Here is a 14,192-nt window from a genome sequence, read left to right as displayed (position 1 = left end):
CTGAGCAGCTCTCACACACACTCTCTCGAGTGAGTGCATTTCCATTGTTTCCCTGTCGGGGGAAAAGCATGAGCGCCGGCTGGAGGACACGGACCGGACGATGAGACGAGTTTGACATTGGGAAAGTGTTTCTTAGGAAACTAAAAGTTCTGGAGAAACTTTCTGGGGAAAATATGCTTTTTGAATTGTACAAAAAAAAAAAGTGATGGCTGCTCGGCCACGGTGTGTGTGATTGTGTGTGTGGATTATATGAATAAACAAAAGCTGGGACTTGGAGTCTTTAGCAGGAGCCTCGTGTCGAATTTGAATATGGCTTAACGGATTAGTCAGAAATTAAATATTGATATCCCGATGTCTTTATAAATAGTGTTTTTGTTTTGTTTTTATTTAAAAAGCAAATTTTTCGGGTTACATTTAGATGTACCTTGTTTGGGTTGAGTTTGGAAGAAAAACCTGTCTAACAAAATATAGCGTAGAAAAAGACCTGTAATAATGGAACGCAGTACTACATACAAGGGCGCCAATATATTTGTGTGCCGTCGTTTTTAATTATCAGAATAAGAATATTTATTTTTTAGTTTGCAATTTAGATAACTGAGCTTCTTTTTTTTGCCGCAACTTCGCCAATATTTTTGGAGCTGGCTGAATCTGCCTTATAGCATTTAATAACAGTTTTCACTATAAACCCGAACAAAAGGACGAATTATACGGACAAACGTCTTTTTTTTTTTTTTTTTTAATTTATGGAATATTTGACGTCTATCAGTGTAGTTGTGTCAGTAAATAGATAATGTTGCGACGTTCTTTTTATTAAATTAAGATTATAATTTTGTTGAGACTGACGTGTCAACGCCACGTCTAGTGTTTTATTCCTGTTTCGAAGCGTGCGGTTTGTTTTTCCCCCCAATCGCAAAATAGCTTTGATTTTTGAGGAGTTGAAAAATCCAGCTTTTTATTGATTTATTTTTTTAAAGAAAAGTATTTGCGTTTTCAGACACCAAGTCCCAGTTTTCATCTAATTGCACGGTTTTGATATTTGCTAACTTTGTACGTGGATGTAGAGATCATGGCGAGTGGTGTTTAGTGGTGGTGGGTGATTATAAAGTGATGAAAAACACCAAAAACACAAATTTCATTTGTTTAACTCAAACAATAATCACTTAAAATTTTACGCAGTAGTGTAACGTCTCTGTAGAACAAACGATAAAGTATTATGATTGTTTCAGGACGACACAAAGATCAGCATGTTGCGGTTAGACAAGGGTTCCAACCAGCCAAAGTGAGCTGCATGAATATTCATCAGGACATGGTTTATAGGAAGTATGACCATATAAGGAATGAGGAAGCGATGGATAGCTGTTTATTGGACGTATAGATCAAAGAGAGATGTAGGAGATGGAGGCGTGGGGAAGCTCACACACACTGTTAGACTTATTTACTTTAGTGATTAGTGTAGCGTACACACTATAGTCCCTGACGCGTCGGTGTGTTTAACACCGATCGCAGGTTCGTTTGTTCTACTGAGAACGTTATAACAATCTGTTTTATATAATAATCACGGTTTAGAAAATATCCTTATCCCAGGTTGTGTATCACGAAGCATCGCTTGTGTGTGTGTGTGTGTGTGTGTGTGTGTGTGTGTGTGTGTGTGTGTGTGTGTGTGTGTGTGTGAGAATGTGATTCGGTGCTCAACAAGGAATTAAAATATATAATTATAAATCTAAATTAAAATTACTTTTGACTTGTAGAATCGTACTTTTGTTGACTCCGAGCTTTACTTTTGACTTGTTTGAATGTGTGTGTGTGTGTGTGTGTGTGTGTGTGTGTGTGTAGGATGCAGACGTCAACGACGACATGCAGTCTGGGTTCGGCAGACGAGAACGCCGTGATGCAGGCGGACGACGCGCTGAAGACGGTTCACCTGGAGCTCACGGAGACCTGCCTGGACATGATGGCGCGCTACGTCTTCTCGAACTTCTCCGCACTACCCAAGAGGTGTGTGTGTGTGTGTGTGTGTGTGTGTGTTTAAGCACGTGCATTCATGCGTGCTTGCGTGACGACAGCTGCAGTGTCTCTTATTGTCTTTCTCTCTCTCCCTCTACAGGTCTCCCATCGCCGAGTTCTTATTGGCTGGCGGCCCCAGCATGACCTGGCTGGTGGGTAACAAGCTGGTTACCATAACAACCAGCGGCGGCTCTCGCACCCAGACCTTACTGGGCCTGGACACGGCCGAGAGACCAGTGGGAGGAGAGATGACTCGGTAACACACGCGCATGCAAAGACAGAAAGAGATTTTGCATTTATTTACATATATGTGTGTATATATAAAAATATATATGAATATATAAAAGTGTGTGTGTGTGTGTGTGTGTGTGTGTTTACACCCTGCAGGTCGGACCCGACTCTACACACTAGACAAACAAAGGAAGCTCCGGCCAAACTGGAGTCTCAGTCGAGCCAGCAGCTGAGCAGAGCGACACGCATCCGAGTGCGCTCCATGTCTGGTAACACACACACACACACACACACACACACACACACACACACACACACACACACACACACACACGGACTGTAATTCAATATAAATACTAAAATGTTTGCGGATGTTCTAGATTTTGTCTGATTATGAAATATCACTTCCTCTTTATTTCTCTCTCTCACCGTGTATTATCATGTTTGTATATATGTGTGTGTGTGTGTGTGTGTGTGTGTGTCCTCTCAGGCGGTCATGCCCTGCGTGCGGGAGCGGTGCAGAGTCTCAGCCCCCTGGTTTCTCCCTCTGAGGGGGAGTTCGGTGCCCCCCTGGACAGCCTGAGCTGCCCCCGGGGGGACGACGAGTTCCCGCAGTGCCCCGCCTCTTCCTCCTCGTACGCGGCTCCGCCCCTCCGGGACAAGAGCGGCCTGAGCGAGTTCGTGCCCGTGCTGACGCAGGGCTGGGCTCAGATCTATATACGCAGACCGTCAGGTCAGTCGGCGTGAGGGAGCGAATGCCCTGATTAAAGAGGAGCTCGTTGATTTTATGGAAGGAGTCTCCAGTTTCAGTTTTTATTTATTTATTTTTCACAAATTAAGAAGCTGAAGTTACGACTTTCAGATTGTAAATCAGTTTCACAGGAACGCCGTGTTTCAGTTTTTTTTTTTTTTTTACTTAAGAAAATGAATACCTGGCTTTATATCCGTCTAATCAACTTTCTCTTTCATCTCCGCCTTTCTCTCCCTCTCTTGCCGTTTCTCACTTTAAAGTTTCACACACACACAATCTCTGATTAACATTTCCCCTTGCTATTTCCTTTTCCTTTTTAAATTTTTTTTTTTTTTTTTATCTTGTTTTTGTGCGAGTGTCACTGCAATGTGATGGCCCCCCACAGCATTTTTGTTGTTGTTTTACCTCCACACACAGTAATCTTTCTCTATATTTCTCTTACACGGTTCTTTTCTCCGTTTCCTCACACATTCTGCCACATATACTGTTTTGTGTGTGTGTGTGTAGGTGTGGGTGCGTTTGTTTTTCTTTCAGTTTGAACACGTGACCGAGCATCTCTGTGGTATTGTCTCTCTCAGTGTGAGAGTGTGATCATGTGATAAACAGCTGTGTGTGCATATCCAAGTTCACAGCATCTGGTTTCTCCTGACTTATTGGTGAAGGCAGCAAAAAACTGCACTAAACCGTGATGTGTGTGTGTGTGTGTGTGTGTGTGTGTGTGTGTGTGTGTACACAAATGAACAGGTGCAGTAAACTTGGATTACGTCCACAATTTTTGTCTCTGCTTAACTTTTAAAATGTATGATATAATAATAATAATAATTATAATAATAACAACAACAACAACAACAACAATAATAATAAACATCAACAAATCTTAAGTCAAGCTCCTAGTAAAGAAATCTAAAAACGTAACAACAGAAATCTTTAGATCAGGTACAGATGGAGAAATTCCCAAACTTCTAAGTACAGTCGAATGCAGGATTAAACCCAAACAATATTATACCATACTATAACCAAACAAATCCCAGCTCAAGCCTTAACTACAAAGTCTTTAACCAAATACTGAGACAAAAGTCCCAGACCTTTCCCAAGTGCAAAGTCCAGAATCAAGCAACAAATACGACTAGACAATTCTTATTTCCAACTCAAGTACAGGCAGACAAGTCCCCTGGTATGTAACAACAAGTATCAGATCCCGCCGCCCCCCACCCCCACCCCAGTATGGACAAGCGAGTACCAGGTCAAGATGGTGCCCCCCAAACCCCCCCCGCCCCCACAAGTATGGACGAGCGATTACCAGGTCAGACTCCCATGACACCAGTCCCATTCTTGCAGTGCTCATTAATTGGATTGCTCATGAATTTAAATATTTAAACATGTGATAAGTTCACGACCAAAAGGCATTTATTTTATGGAAAGAGGAGTTCAGGAAAGTCTAACCTCATAAGCAGTTTAACCCAAACTATGTACTAAAGTAAAAAGGCAGGAGCTCCTTTTAGGCTTCACCATATCATCATATTCATCATATTCACCAGTGCCAGGTTTTGCCGCCAGTTACATAACATGATGTTTTTAATTGCAGACCCAAAGAACTGCTGTCGAGAGAGAGAAGAGGCTTTAGGTAGCCTTAGGGGCTATATTAATTAGCCGTAATAAGTGCCAATTAAGCAGTTGAACATGCTCATGCTTCTCTGAAATTGAGAGCAACGTCTAATCCTTCAAGCAAAAGTTCGCTTTTTTATCCCAAGTATGGTTAAAGATTATTTATATAAGAATATTTTTATTTTTTCAGTACTGCCTGTAAACCTCTAGAGGGTCAGACCTGAAGGTGGCCTACAGTCTTCATGCTCAGGAAAATAGTCTTGCAATAGATTCCAAACATCGGACAGTGATAGTCAGATAACGTATAGTTTGGATGGTTGACGTTTGGTTTAATTTTTTTTTTTATTACTTCTAAAGCAGCATTTGCACAAACGGAGGGTAAAATAATTAATAAAGTGTGTATGTGCAGGAAACACCAGCTGGCTGATGTGTCTGGAGAACCCCCCAAGTCCGTTCTCCTCTGAGCTGGGGAACATGCCCCTGCAGGAGCTTTCCAGTGTGCTCATGGCTATGGATGGGGTAAGAGAACCCCAAACCGATGCTCCTTCAGCCGCTTCATCTGGCCCTTCTGATGCCCCCCAGCGTCATAACAAACCCAGCCTGATTCAGCGCTCCAACACGGGTGAGGGTACCCGTCGTACACGCCTTTATCCCCACAAGCTTTATTATCATTAACATAGAGGGGGGGAAAGTATACAAAAACATTTTTCTACAATAATTTTATTTTTTTTGTTTGGTAAATAATTGAAGGTAATTTATTGCAGTTGTCTCTAAAACTGATTGTGGTGAACTGACAAGTTATTATAATGAATAAAATGAGACGTTTAAAAAAAAAACACAGAAATTGAACACACAGAGAAGCTGTGGCCAGCTTCTAATGAAATAATAAAAACTTTGAATATAAAAAAATTGAAAGATAGATTTGTAAAGCTAGTGTGTAAACTGTGACACGGGTCTTGATTCTTTTTTTATGAGTCGCGATCAAGTAAAACCGGGACTTGTGATGAAATTTCTGGTGAATAAAGTCCTAAAAGCGATTGACATTTACAGAAGACTTCAAGCTCGGGGCCTTGATGGTGTCCAAGCACTAGTGGAACACTGGGATAAGTGCATTACTGTAGCGCAGGGGATTATATATCGAGATAAAGAGAGTTTCTACTCTTTACTCTGCACAATCAAAAGTCCAGGTTTTTCTTGACAGCTCTTCGTAAAAAAAAAAAAACCTTTGGATAGAACTTAGATTGTTTTCGATTTTACAGGGCTTGTTGCTTGTTTTGTAAGTGCTATTATTTGTAACACTTTCACAGGTACTGAAAGTTTTAGCAGAAATAAAAGCTTTTGAGTGTGTGTGTGTGTGTGTCCAAGAAATTACGAAACATTTTTCATGTGAAGTTCTTGACATTTCCGCTGTGGAAATTGTAGCCTGTCCGTAAGGTCATGTCGCTACGCTCCGTTTTCTTTGCTTTCGGTGTCCTTAAGTTGTCCTGTGTCCTGATGTTTTTTTTTTTTTAAATTACAAGTCATCCCAATTTCTGCACGCAGCCTTGTTTTTGTTTTTTTTTGGATGTTCTGTATGTATGTTTGTTTGTGTTTTTTACGTTGACTTGTTCTTATTGGATGTGTCGCTGCAGTGGGCTCTCTCTGCTTTCTCCGCTCCTCCATTCAGCCAGTCAGGTTACATAGGAGTATATCCTGGGCAGGTATATCTTACCTGTAACTTTTATTATGAGTGTTTATTGTGTTAGATGTTTTACATTTTTTAGTTTTCTATTAACCTTACTTAACAAGAGAGAGAGAGAGAGCTGGTTATGGGGGGGAGAGAAAACAATCCAACCAATCAGGATCCAATCACTAGGATTGAAACTCCAGTCATGTGATCGCCTCTTGATCAAAATCCACGAAAATTTGTCCTATAAAAAATTCAAGTGCTTGATTGCACAGCCATGTCACACGGCAAAGCTAAGGTAGAATATTACAGACGGGAATCGATAGGGCTGCACTGTGGGAGTAGTTAAGAGCATACCACTTTAAATGCAAATATACAAGGTGATTCACTTGAAAGAGGCCCAGAGTATTGTGTAATAACTCACAACTAGCTGTGATGAAGACCCAAGAAATAAAAAAGACGCTGTGTGATGTTGGAAGTCATGTTTGTTTTCTGCCAGGCACGTTTCGACACGGTGCTTCATGTTCCAAAACCGTCGTTTCCAGTTTCCGTACATTCCTCTGTATAAGACTCTTACAGGGTGCTTTAGGAGCACCATGTTTCCTTCCAAATTTACTCTGGCATCGCTTAAACAAATCGACGATCACGCCATGAAGAAGAGCTGCTCATTACCCTATGAGAAGGCGAGTCACTTGAGTGAAGAAGTACGGCATTAAACGGCACAATGACCATCTGGCGCCTAGCCTATGAAGATTAGCTCCATTCATGTTCGTTCAGATTGCTTCGTCCTAGCGAGAGTTATTACAGAATATTCAGGGCCTCTTTCGAGTGAATCACCCTGTATATGAATTAATCATTTATTTATTTTTGGAGTCACTGTCACACAAAAGACTTGCGATATATCATTGAATAATTTTTTCCCTCCATCTGTAGTAGTTCTGTAGAGTTGCCAAAGATCCCTGGCTATTAACTATACTTTGGCTAATAACTAGTTCCTTGAAGTTCCTCAATGATTCTTTGGATGGTTAGTGCTTCTAGATTTTACAAATGTTTTTAAAAAGTTTAGCCACTCAAAAGCTTACAGAAAATGTGAACAATGATACCAAAACCAGATTCGACACAAGGCAAGGTCAGATTTGCAAGTTTTTTAGCTATTTTTTTCTTTAGATCTGAAAGTAGAAGATCCGGTGTGTGTGTGTGTGTGTGTGTGTGCAAACCAGAACCAAGACCGTGTATTGAGATACGCCCATCGGACTGGATCCTGATTTCCTCACCACCTCTTCACCCGACATTCCTTCACACTTTTTGGAAAGCGTGACTCGAGAAGCAACACTCGAGCTCAGACCTTGTTGACATACTCCATATGCGTCCCCTCAGATGTGGCCAATTAAAAAGTTTCTTCTCAACAACATATTCTTCAGACAGCAGACTTTTTTTTTTTTCCCTCTGCTGATTCTGAAACACGGTTTTCTGCCCTTAAGCCAAACAGCTCTCCTGATCATTAAATTTCAGATGCATCATATTTAGAAAAAAAGCAAAAAAACAACTAACGACCAAAATTAATCAAGGTCTGGTCTTGATGTCTGCTGCTTGTAGCACTGAATGGAGTGATTAATATATATATGGACTCTGCGTATATATATATATTAAGGCATGCTTTGGAAAGACAAACCTGGTCTCAAACCCCTAGTTGCTTGTTTATGACCGGTGTGAGTTTTTAAAGGAATGTCTAATCTTGTGTAATTCACAGCTGATAGAAGAACGTGTGTGTTGTGTTGAGAGAACCTTTAACGATTGTTTGTCTCTAGCACGGGTGTTTGTCACGGTCTTTAGTTTGATACTTCTGTCGTTTAGATTTCTTTGACCCTGTCTTAACAGAAAAGATTAATCTTTCCTCAAGGCCTTTTCTTTTTCTTTTGACTCCGCCCTCCTCCACAGACTCGGTGGTAGTGCTGGAGGAAGGCGTGCGGGACAAGGCACCGGATTCGGACTCCGAGTCACCGCAGATGGACGTGGAGGCCACGGCATCGGAGCCTATCTTCATGAGTGCTGATATGTTCAAGCCTTCCACCACCACCATGCTGAGCAGGGTGAGTGATTGCACAGAGGGCGGGGTCTAAAAAGCAACTGGGCGGGGTTTAATAAGTAGGATAATTCCAAATTGTAGCATTACATACCCTAGTTGAGTTTCTGACTTATGAAAACTTTCCAAGCCGATCATATCAAATCTAAACTCTAATCCCATTAATGAAAGTTTGCTTCATTTTCACGCAAAAATTTGTCTAGTTTTGAAGTTGAAGCTTAAAAAATAATTCTTCCAACTTTTAAATGTTCACTGCTTCAAAACGTTGGATATGTTTAGCACGAGTTTTACTGAGTACAAAGTTTTCCTTTGTAATCATCAGGCTGCAATCTCTTGTCTAGAGCTGTGCCTGAAAGTACACCACAGCTTTTCGCACCAAATACAAACCGCCTCCACCTTCTGCAAGTACTCGCATTTTACAAGAGTAATGTGTCTTCATCTTTCTGCCACCTTCTGGACTGAAATATGGAGCAGAATATTGGCAAGGGGAAAAACGATTATGCTTTGTACAAGACCTGACATTTAAAAAGTAAATAAATCAACAACAAAGTATTATTTTTCAATACAAGTACTTAAAAACCTGTAAGGACTATATGTGCGTTAGCCCATTCAGACACTTAACTTTAGTGCTGTTGAGTTGAATTGAATTGAAAATTGCAATGCTCAAAAAATCGAACCAAATCAAGAGTCGAAAGGGGTGAGTCACTGCTCTAGTCTTGCCCTCCTGCAGTGTTTCACTGCTATGACATGAAGCAGGATTAAAACCCTTTAGTTTCCTACACCCGTGAAGGACGTCTTGGATAATGGAGTAAGAGTTGGTCGTGACTAAAATAATGAGGTCAACTAGAAAGAAGGAACAATGTAGAAAATTGGAAGACGGTTTGTATAATGCGTGCAAAAAAGTAATCAGTTCTCAGACACCGGGTGTAGATGGGGATGTTAATGGAAAAACAACACTGTAACTTATTTCCATTAGCCTGATCCAAATTCAGTGCAAGTACTCTCCTGTCAACTTCAATTCATTAAACATCTTGCAGGAGAGCACCGCAGTTGTCAAGTGGTTCGATTTTTGTTTAGGCAAAATACCCCAGAAGTAACTTCTGATCCTGCAACGATTGAACATTCATTTAGTTAGAAAGTGGCCGGTGAACTCGATCGAAAGATCGATAAGGTCTTTCCTATTTCTCACCATTTTTCTGCAGTCGTCCTCCACCTCCAGTCAGGACGACGACAAGTCGACCCTTGAGGAGGTGAGCGAGGGAGGCATCCCAATCGACCAGCCACCCTTGACCTTCTCCACTCCTGGAGCGCCAGACTCGGACTTGCCCTTCTCTCACTCGCAGACTTTGAACAAATCCAGCTCCTCCCCAGAGCTACAGACACTTCCTGAGGCCTTTGCCAGAGCCACGGGTTCTGGGGCCGGAGCAGGAGAACTGCCCAGGTCTAGGAGCCCGGTGGAAGGAAAGAGTGTTTCGGTTCAGGGTTCAGCTGAGAGAGAAACCCCGGGAGAATCAGAGAGTATGGGAACAGCAGGGACTCAGAGTGTGGGCCCCAGTGTATCCATGTCTTCCTCAAGCTCGAAGATGAAGCTGGAGTTCCCAAGCGCTCACCCAGGCTCCCTGTCGCCTAGCGGACACAGGCCTCGCGGACACACCATCTCCGTTTCTGCTCCCTCGTCACAGAGAGAGAGGAGGTCTGACCGAGACGCGTACCACGGCAGAGGAGGCGTGTCCAATGCCGAGAAGAGCTCCGGACTCAGTCCAAGGTAAAAAAAATCGGTCATTGATCGATTTATTTTTCCTGTAACAGATTATTTTTTCTGTTTTATACTTATGTGTACTTGTAGTTATGTTCGTTGCATCTAACGAGCCAATCAAGGCAGGAACGGTCTTAATTTGAGCGCTTCATTCATGTTAACTGATGATCCAGTCTCTTTAACTGATTTCACTGTAATCATGTTGCAATTTGGAGAGTTGGAAAATTACATAGGACCCGACCCTCAACCCTAGAGTTCTGTTAATTCTCCCTTTAAAAGCCATATTTAAAATGAGCTCTGGTTCAAGACGTCTGATTGCAAATATTTCCAAGTTGTAGTCTTGGTTAGTTGCGACTCCAGGCAAGCAGCGTTTGGTTAAAGATGTGTTTTTCCTCTATAGCTGATACTTTACAAATTTTATTAAACTAATTTAACATTTAAATACTCAAAGCCTGAAAGCTTGATTTAATCCTTATTACCAGCGTTAAAAAGCCATTCTCCCGTTTCCCGTATACATCACAAAAACCTTTTCATCACGCTAAACAGATTTTCTACAATTGCCCCCATCCATCAGCATTACTTTCATCTAAAGAGCACTCTAAACCCTCGTCTATATTTCACACGACTCGTTCGCTCCGAATCTAATGGCGTGATGATAATACACAAATCAGGTCCTGCGTGAGCGCCCTGCTGACACGCGAAATAAGAATTTGCTTAGTGCGTCTGTTTGCCATCTCGCTAAATAAAAGCCCAGAGCGGCAATATCGCAGAGGAACTGATTTACGCCGTCGTCAACGTCAAGCCGCTTCTTCACTAAATAGTGTCTGGAATGTTAAACCAGACGTTTAAATATGAATTCGTTATAATTTACTGGATTGCAATCATAAACTGAAAGAAATGCAGCAGGATTTAGCTGCGTCTGATCTCGGGGAAATAATGGCCTTGTCACTCGAGACTTGCCGAACTCTTGCCGTTACATCTTAAGGTTTTTCTCGTCTGCTCAGTTGTGTTAAAAAGCCGCTAAAGATTGCGTTACTGCTGTAGAACTAGGAATCCAGTCTGATAATCAAGGTCCAGCTTCTCAGTCGAAGGGTAGAAAACAAATACAGGTGTAGATTTCATGTTGAATTAAAAGGCTTGCTAAAAAAACAAGTGTTATCTGAGCAATGTCGTCATTCATTCATGTGGATCAACCCAGTTTCAGAGTAAAAACTCTTCCCTCTTCTAAATGTTTTACTGCAACTGAGAGTCTCATCGCCTTACCAAAGATTTCGTCACAAGTCTCAGTTTAACGTATTTTAAAAATATCGAGGAGGAGAACGAGCACAAATCTCTTGGGAGAAACAGTTTTCTCATCACTGACTACAAGCCGATTGGAGTTTGCAGGATGAAGTGGATACACCTTGTACATTTGTTTAATCGAGTCTGTAGCTTTGGTTCTCCTTTATGTTTTTTCTTTGTCTCTCCAGTTTCGTTTTCCTCCAGCTCTACCATTCACCTTTTTTTGGCAACGAAGCCAACAAGCCCCTCCTCCTGCCCAAATCCGAGGTGAGCTCAGGTTTTCACTACAATGGTCTACCGTAGTTTTACTCATTGTTTTAAATGATAAATCTGAGAGGTCAGTAACGACAGCTTCTCCACTGACAGCTGATCGACCGGGCGGTTAAAGTGCTGGATCAGATGCCGCCGTACGACACCCACAAGATCGGGGTGGTGTTTGTGGGACCTGGGCAGGTAAGATCATACACTCCGGCATGATACTAAATATTTATGGTCTATAAGGTGCCGTAAATATGAACCCGAGTCATTGGAAGATTTCTAAAAAAAAAAAAATTCTCATTGCAGGCGAATAACGAGGTGGCGATCCTGTCGAACGAGTACGGATCGAACCGCTACGCTCGCTTCCTGACTGGCCTCGGGAAACTCATCCACCTGAAAGACTGCGACCCGGACCAGATCTTCCTGGGAGGACTGGATCACGGGCGCTACGCCGACGACGGCGAGTTCACCTACTGCTGGCATGATGACATCATGCAAGGTTTGGGAGTGTGAGAGAGTGTGTGTGTATATATAGATACAAAGATATGTGGAAACATTTTCTTCATGGTCTGCCATGTTGATTAGGAAGGATTGAGGGGTCAACCTTCGAGTTCGGTTCAGCGCTGAAGGACTTAGGAAATCTTAGTATTAGAATCTGGTTCGGAAAGAGAAGGGGAAATAAAATATAATGGAATATCTTCCCATAACGCCGTGTGTTTGTGGCTTTATCTTGCCCCTCAGCTATTTTCCACATCGCCACACTGATGCCCAACAGAGAGAGCGATAAGAGCTGCTGCAACAAGAAGCGCCACATCGGAAATGACTTCGTGGTGGTGGTTTATAACGACTCGGGCGAGGAATACAAGCTCGGTACTATTAAGGTGAGGGAGATGGTCCACGCTTCCTGATTCTAATGGTTTCCTTATCGCAGTGTTTCCTCCAGCTGTTCTGATCTCTGATCGACACAGGACTACATAAATGAAGGATCACTTCGTAATTTGAACGACGTGGCTTTGAGTTATTCATTCTGTTTTATCATAAATACTTTCATCACTTGTATCTCCTTGCAGGCTTTTTTTTCCTTCTTCTTCGTACCAACTTTTACAAACTTAACGAGTCCTTTACAGTTTGTTGTAGACTCATAAAATAGGTGTCAAATTGTGCGGCTAAAGGGTGTGCGACTAAACCGGGTAAAAAAAACATCCCATAGGCTTAACTTTGACAGATTCTAGCGCAGAGCAAGAATATTGTAGAAATATAACGTTTATCACATTTAAAGAGGCTCACAAGCTGTGTCAGACTATACCCCAGAAGAGGGTACAAGTTGGAGCAGAAGAGGTGCGCAAATTTGCCCCATTGACATGTAATGGTGAAGTTACCCCCCCATTGAAACAGGAAGTACTCACAGTTGCGTTCCCTGCTGTGGTAACTTAGGAAGTTACCATAGGAACCACATGGTGTGAAACTGAACTGTGGATCCCGTTGTCATAGAGACACATGGGGGTGGGCTTATTTTTACTCGGACAACCAATCAGTCTCTCAGGATCATCAGTGTGAAGCTGTCAAACCCAGCCCTAGCAACCACTTTAGTGCACCTTAGCAACTGATCCCGTAGACTGTCATTAGAAAAGGCCAGAGTTTTGTCACGGCGAGCCTCGCTCTTTAGAAAATATACCCGTCTAGTTGTAAATGCCATCTTGTGTCCTGCTTGCAGTACCTTTACTGGCCACTGGGAGACCATGATTTACACTAAGCTTGTTTTTATTTGATAAAATGTTCTTTTTCTTTTTATTTTTATAGTAGAATAACATTGGTTATTGTCCAAGGTTCGGAGTTAGCTCGAGTTCTCCTTCTGTTATAGCAGCTATTTTTTAGCACTCGTTCCCTCACAAGACTTGATCTGTTTTAAAGTAAAAAAGTTAAAAAGATGGATAGTACATGTAATGAGAAACCAGAAAACATCACCTCCTGCTTGTAGTTACAAAAAAACTACGGTATCCTGAGCGTGTCGGCACGTTTGTATAATCAAACACAAGAGCACACGTTTTAGTTAGAAACATTGGTAACAGTCATATATATCTCTATATCTGACATGATGAGTGTGTGTGTTTTTTTTTTTTTTTTTTTTTTTGGTTTGTCTGTTCCCCCCACAGGGCCAGTTTAACTTTGTCGAGGTGGTGGTGAAGCCTCTGGACTACGAGAGCAACCTGGTGACGCTGCAGTGTCGGAGAGGTGAGTGTGTTCACAGGAACGCCACGCAGGAGCCTTCAGGAGGAATGAAAGAGCCTCTAGCTGACCTTTCGTCTTTCCGAAGAGCAAATCGACAGAAATTACAGGCAGCGAGCGAGCGCAGGCCATTTGCAGACAGTCAATTATAAATATAACTGGATTTTATTCTGTGAAAGGAAAGTACAAACCCATTTATTTACTGTAGCGGTCAGGTGTGTGTGTGTAGGCGTACACGTTTTTAATGCTCCATCAGTGTGCTCGATGCAGCAATATTCCTACGTTTAACATAGAAATGTTAACTACAGTGGAAAAGTATTTAATAAAAAAA

The 14,192-nt window shown here is 41.9% G+C and overlaps 1 protein-coding gene across 3 annotated transcripts in view; it reads left to right on the top strand.

Moving 5' to 3' along the window:
• Positions 1 to 14,192, top strand: part of tsc2 (TSC complex subunit 2) — a 43,713-nt gene that overhangs the window by 26,292 nt on the left and 3,229 nt on the right. For all 3 annotated transcript variants that reach the window (XM_053477684.1, XM_053477682.1, XM_053477683.1), the window contains 12 exons: positions 1,834 to 1,995; positions 2,105 to 2,260; positions 2,392 to 2,504; positions 2,726 to 2,968; positions 5,001 to 5,213; positions 8,196 to 8,347; positions 9,543 to 10,105; positions 11,566 to 11,644; positions 11,744 to 11,830; positions 11,942 to 12,134; positions 12,377 to 12,516; positions 13,789 to 13,867. In XM_053477684.1, coding sequence (XP_053333659.1) covers positions 1,834 to 1,995; positions 2,105 to 2,260; positions 2,392 to 2,504; positions 2,726 to 2,968; positions 5,001 to 5,213; positions 8,196 to 8,347; positions 9,543 to 10,105; positions 11,566 to 11,644; positions 11,744 to 11,830; positions 11,942 to 12,134; positions 12,377 to 12,516; positions 13,789 to 13,867 — 2,180 coding nt within the window. The remainder of the gene's footprint in view (positions 1 to 1,833; positions 1,996 to 2,104; positions 2,261 to 2,391; positions 2,505 to 2,725; positions 2,969 to 5,000; positions 5,214 to 8,195; positions 8,348 to 9,542; positions 10,106 to 11,565; positions 11,645 to 11,743; positions 11,831 to 11,941; positions 12,135 to 12,376; positions 12,517 to 13,788; positions 13,868 to 14,192) is intronic.

Source organism: Clarias gariepinus, chromosome 18 (assembly GCF_024256425.1).
Source record: "Clarias gariepinus isolate MV-2021 ecotype Netherlands chromosome 18, CGAR_prim_01v2, whole genome shotgun sequence".
Taxonomy (NCBI): domain Eukaryota; kingdom Metazoa; phylum Chordata; class Actinopteri; order Siluriformes; family Clariidae; genus Clarias; species Clarias gariepinus.
Note: the sequence above shows the minus strand (reverse complement) of the source record. Positions and strands in the feature narration are given on the sequence as shown.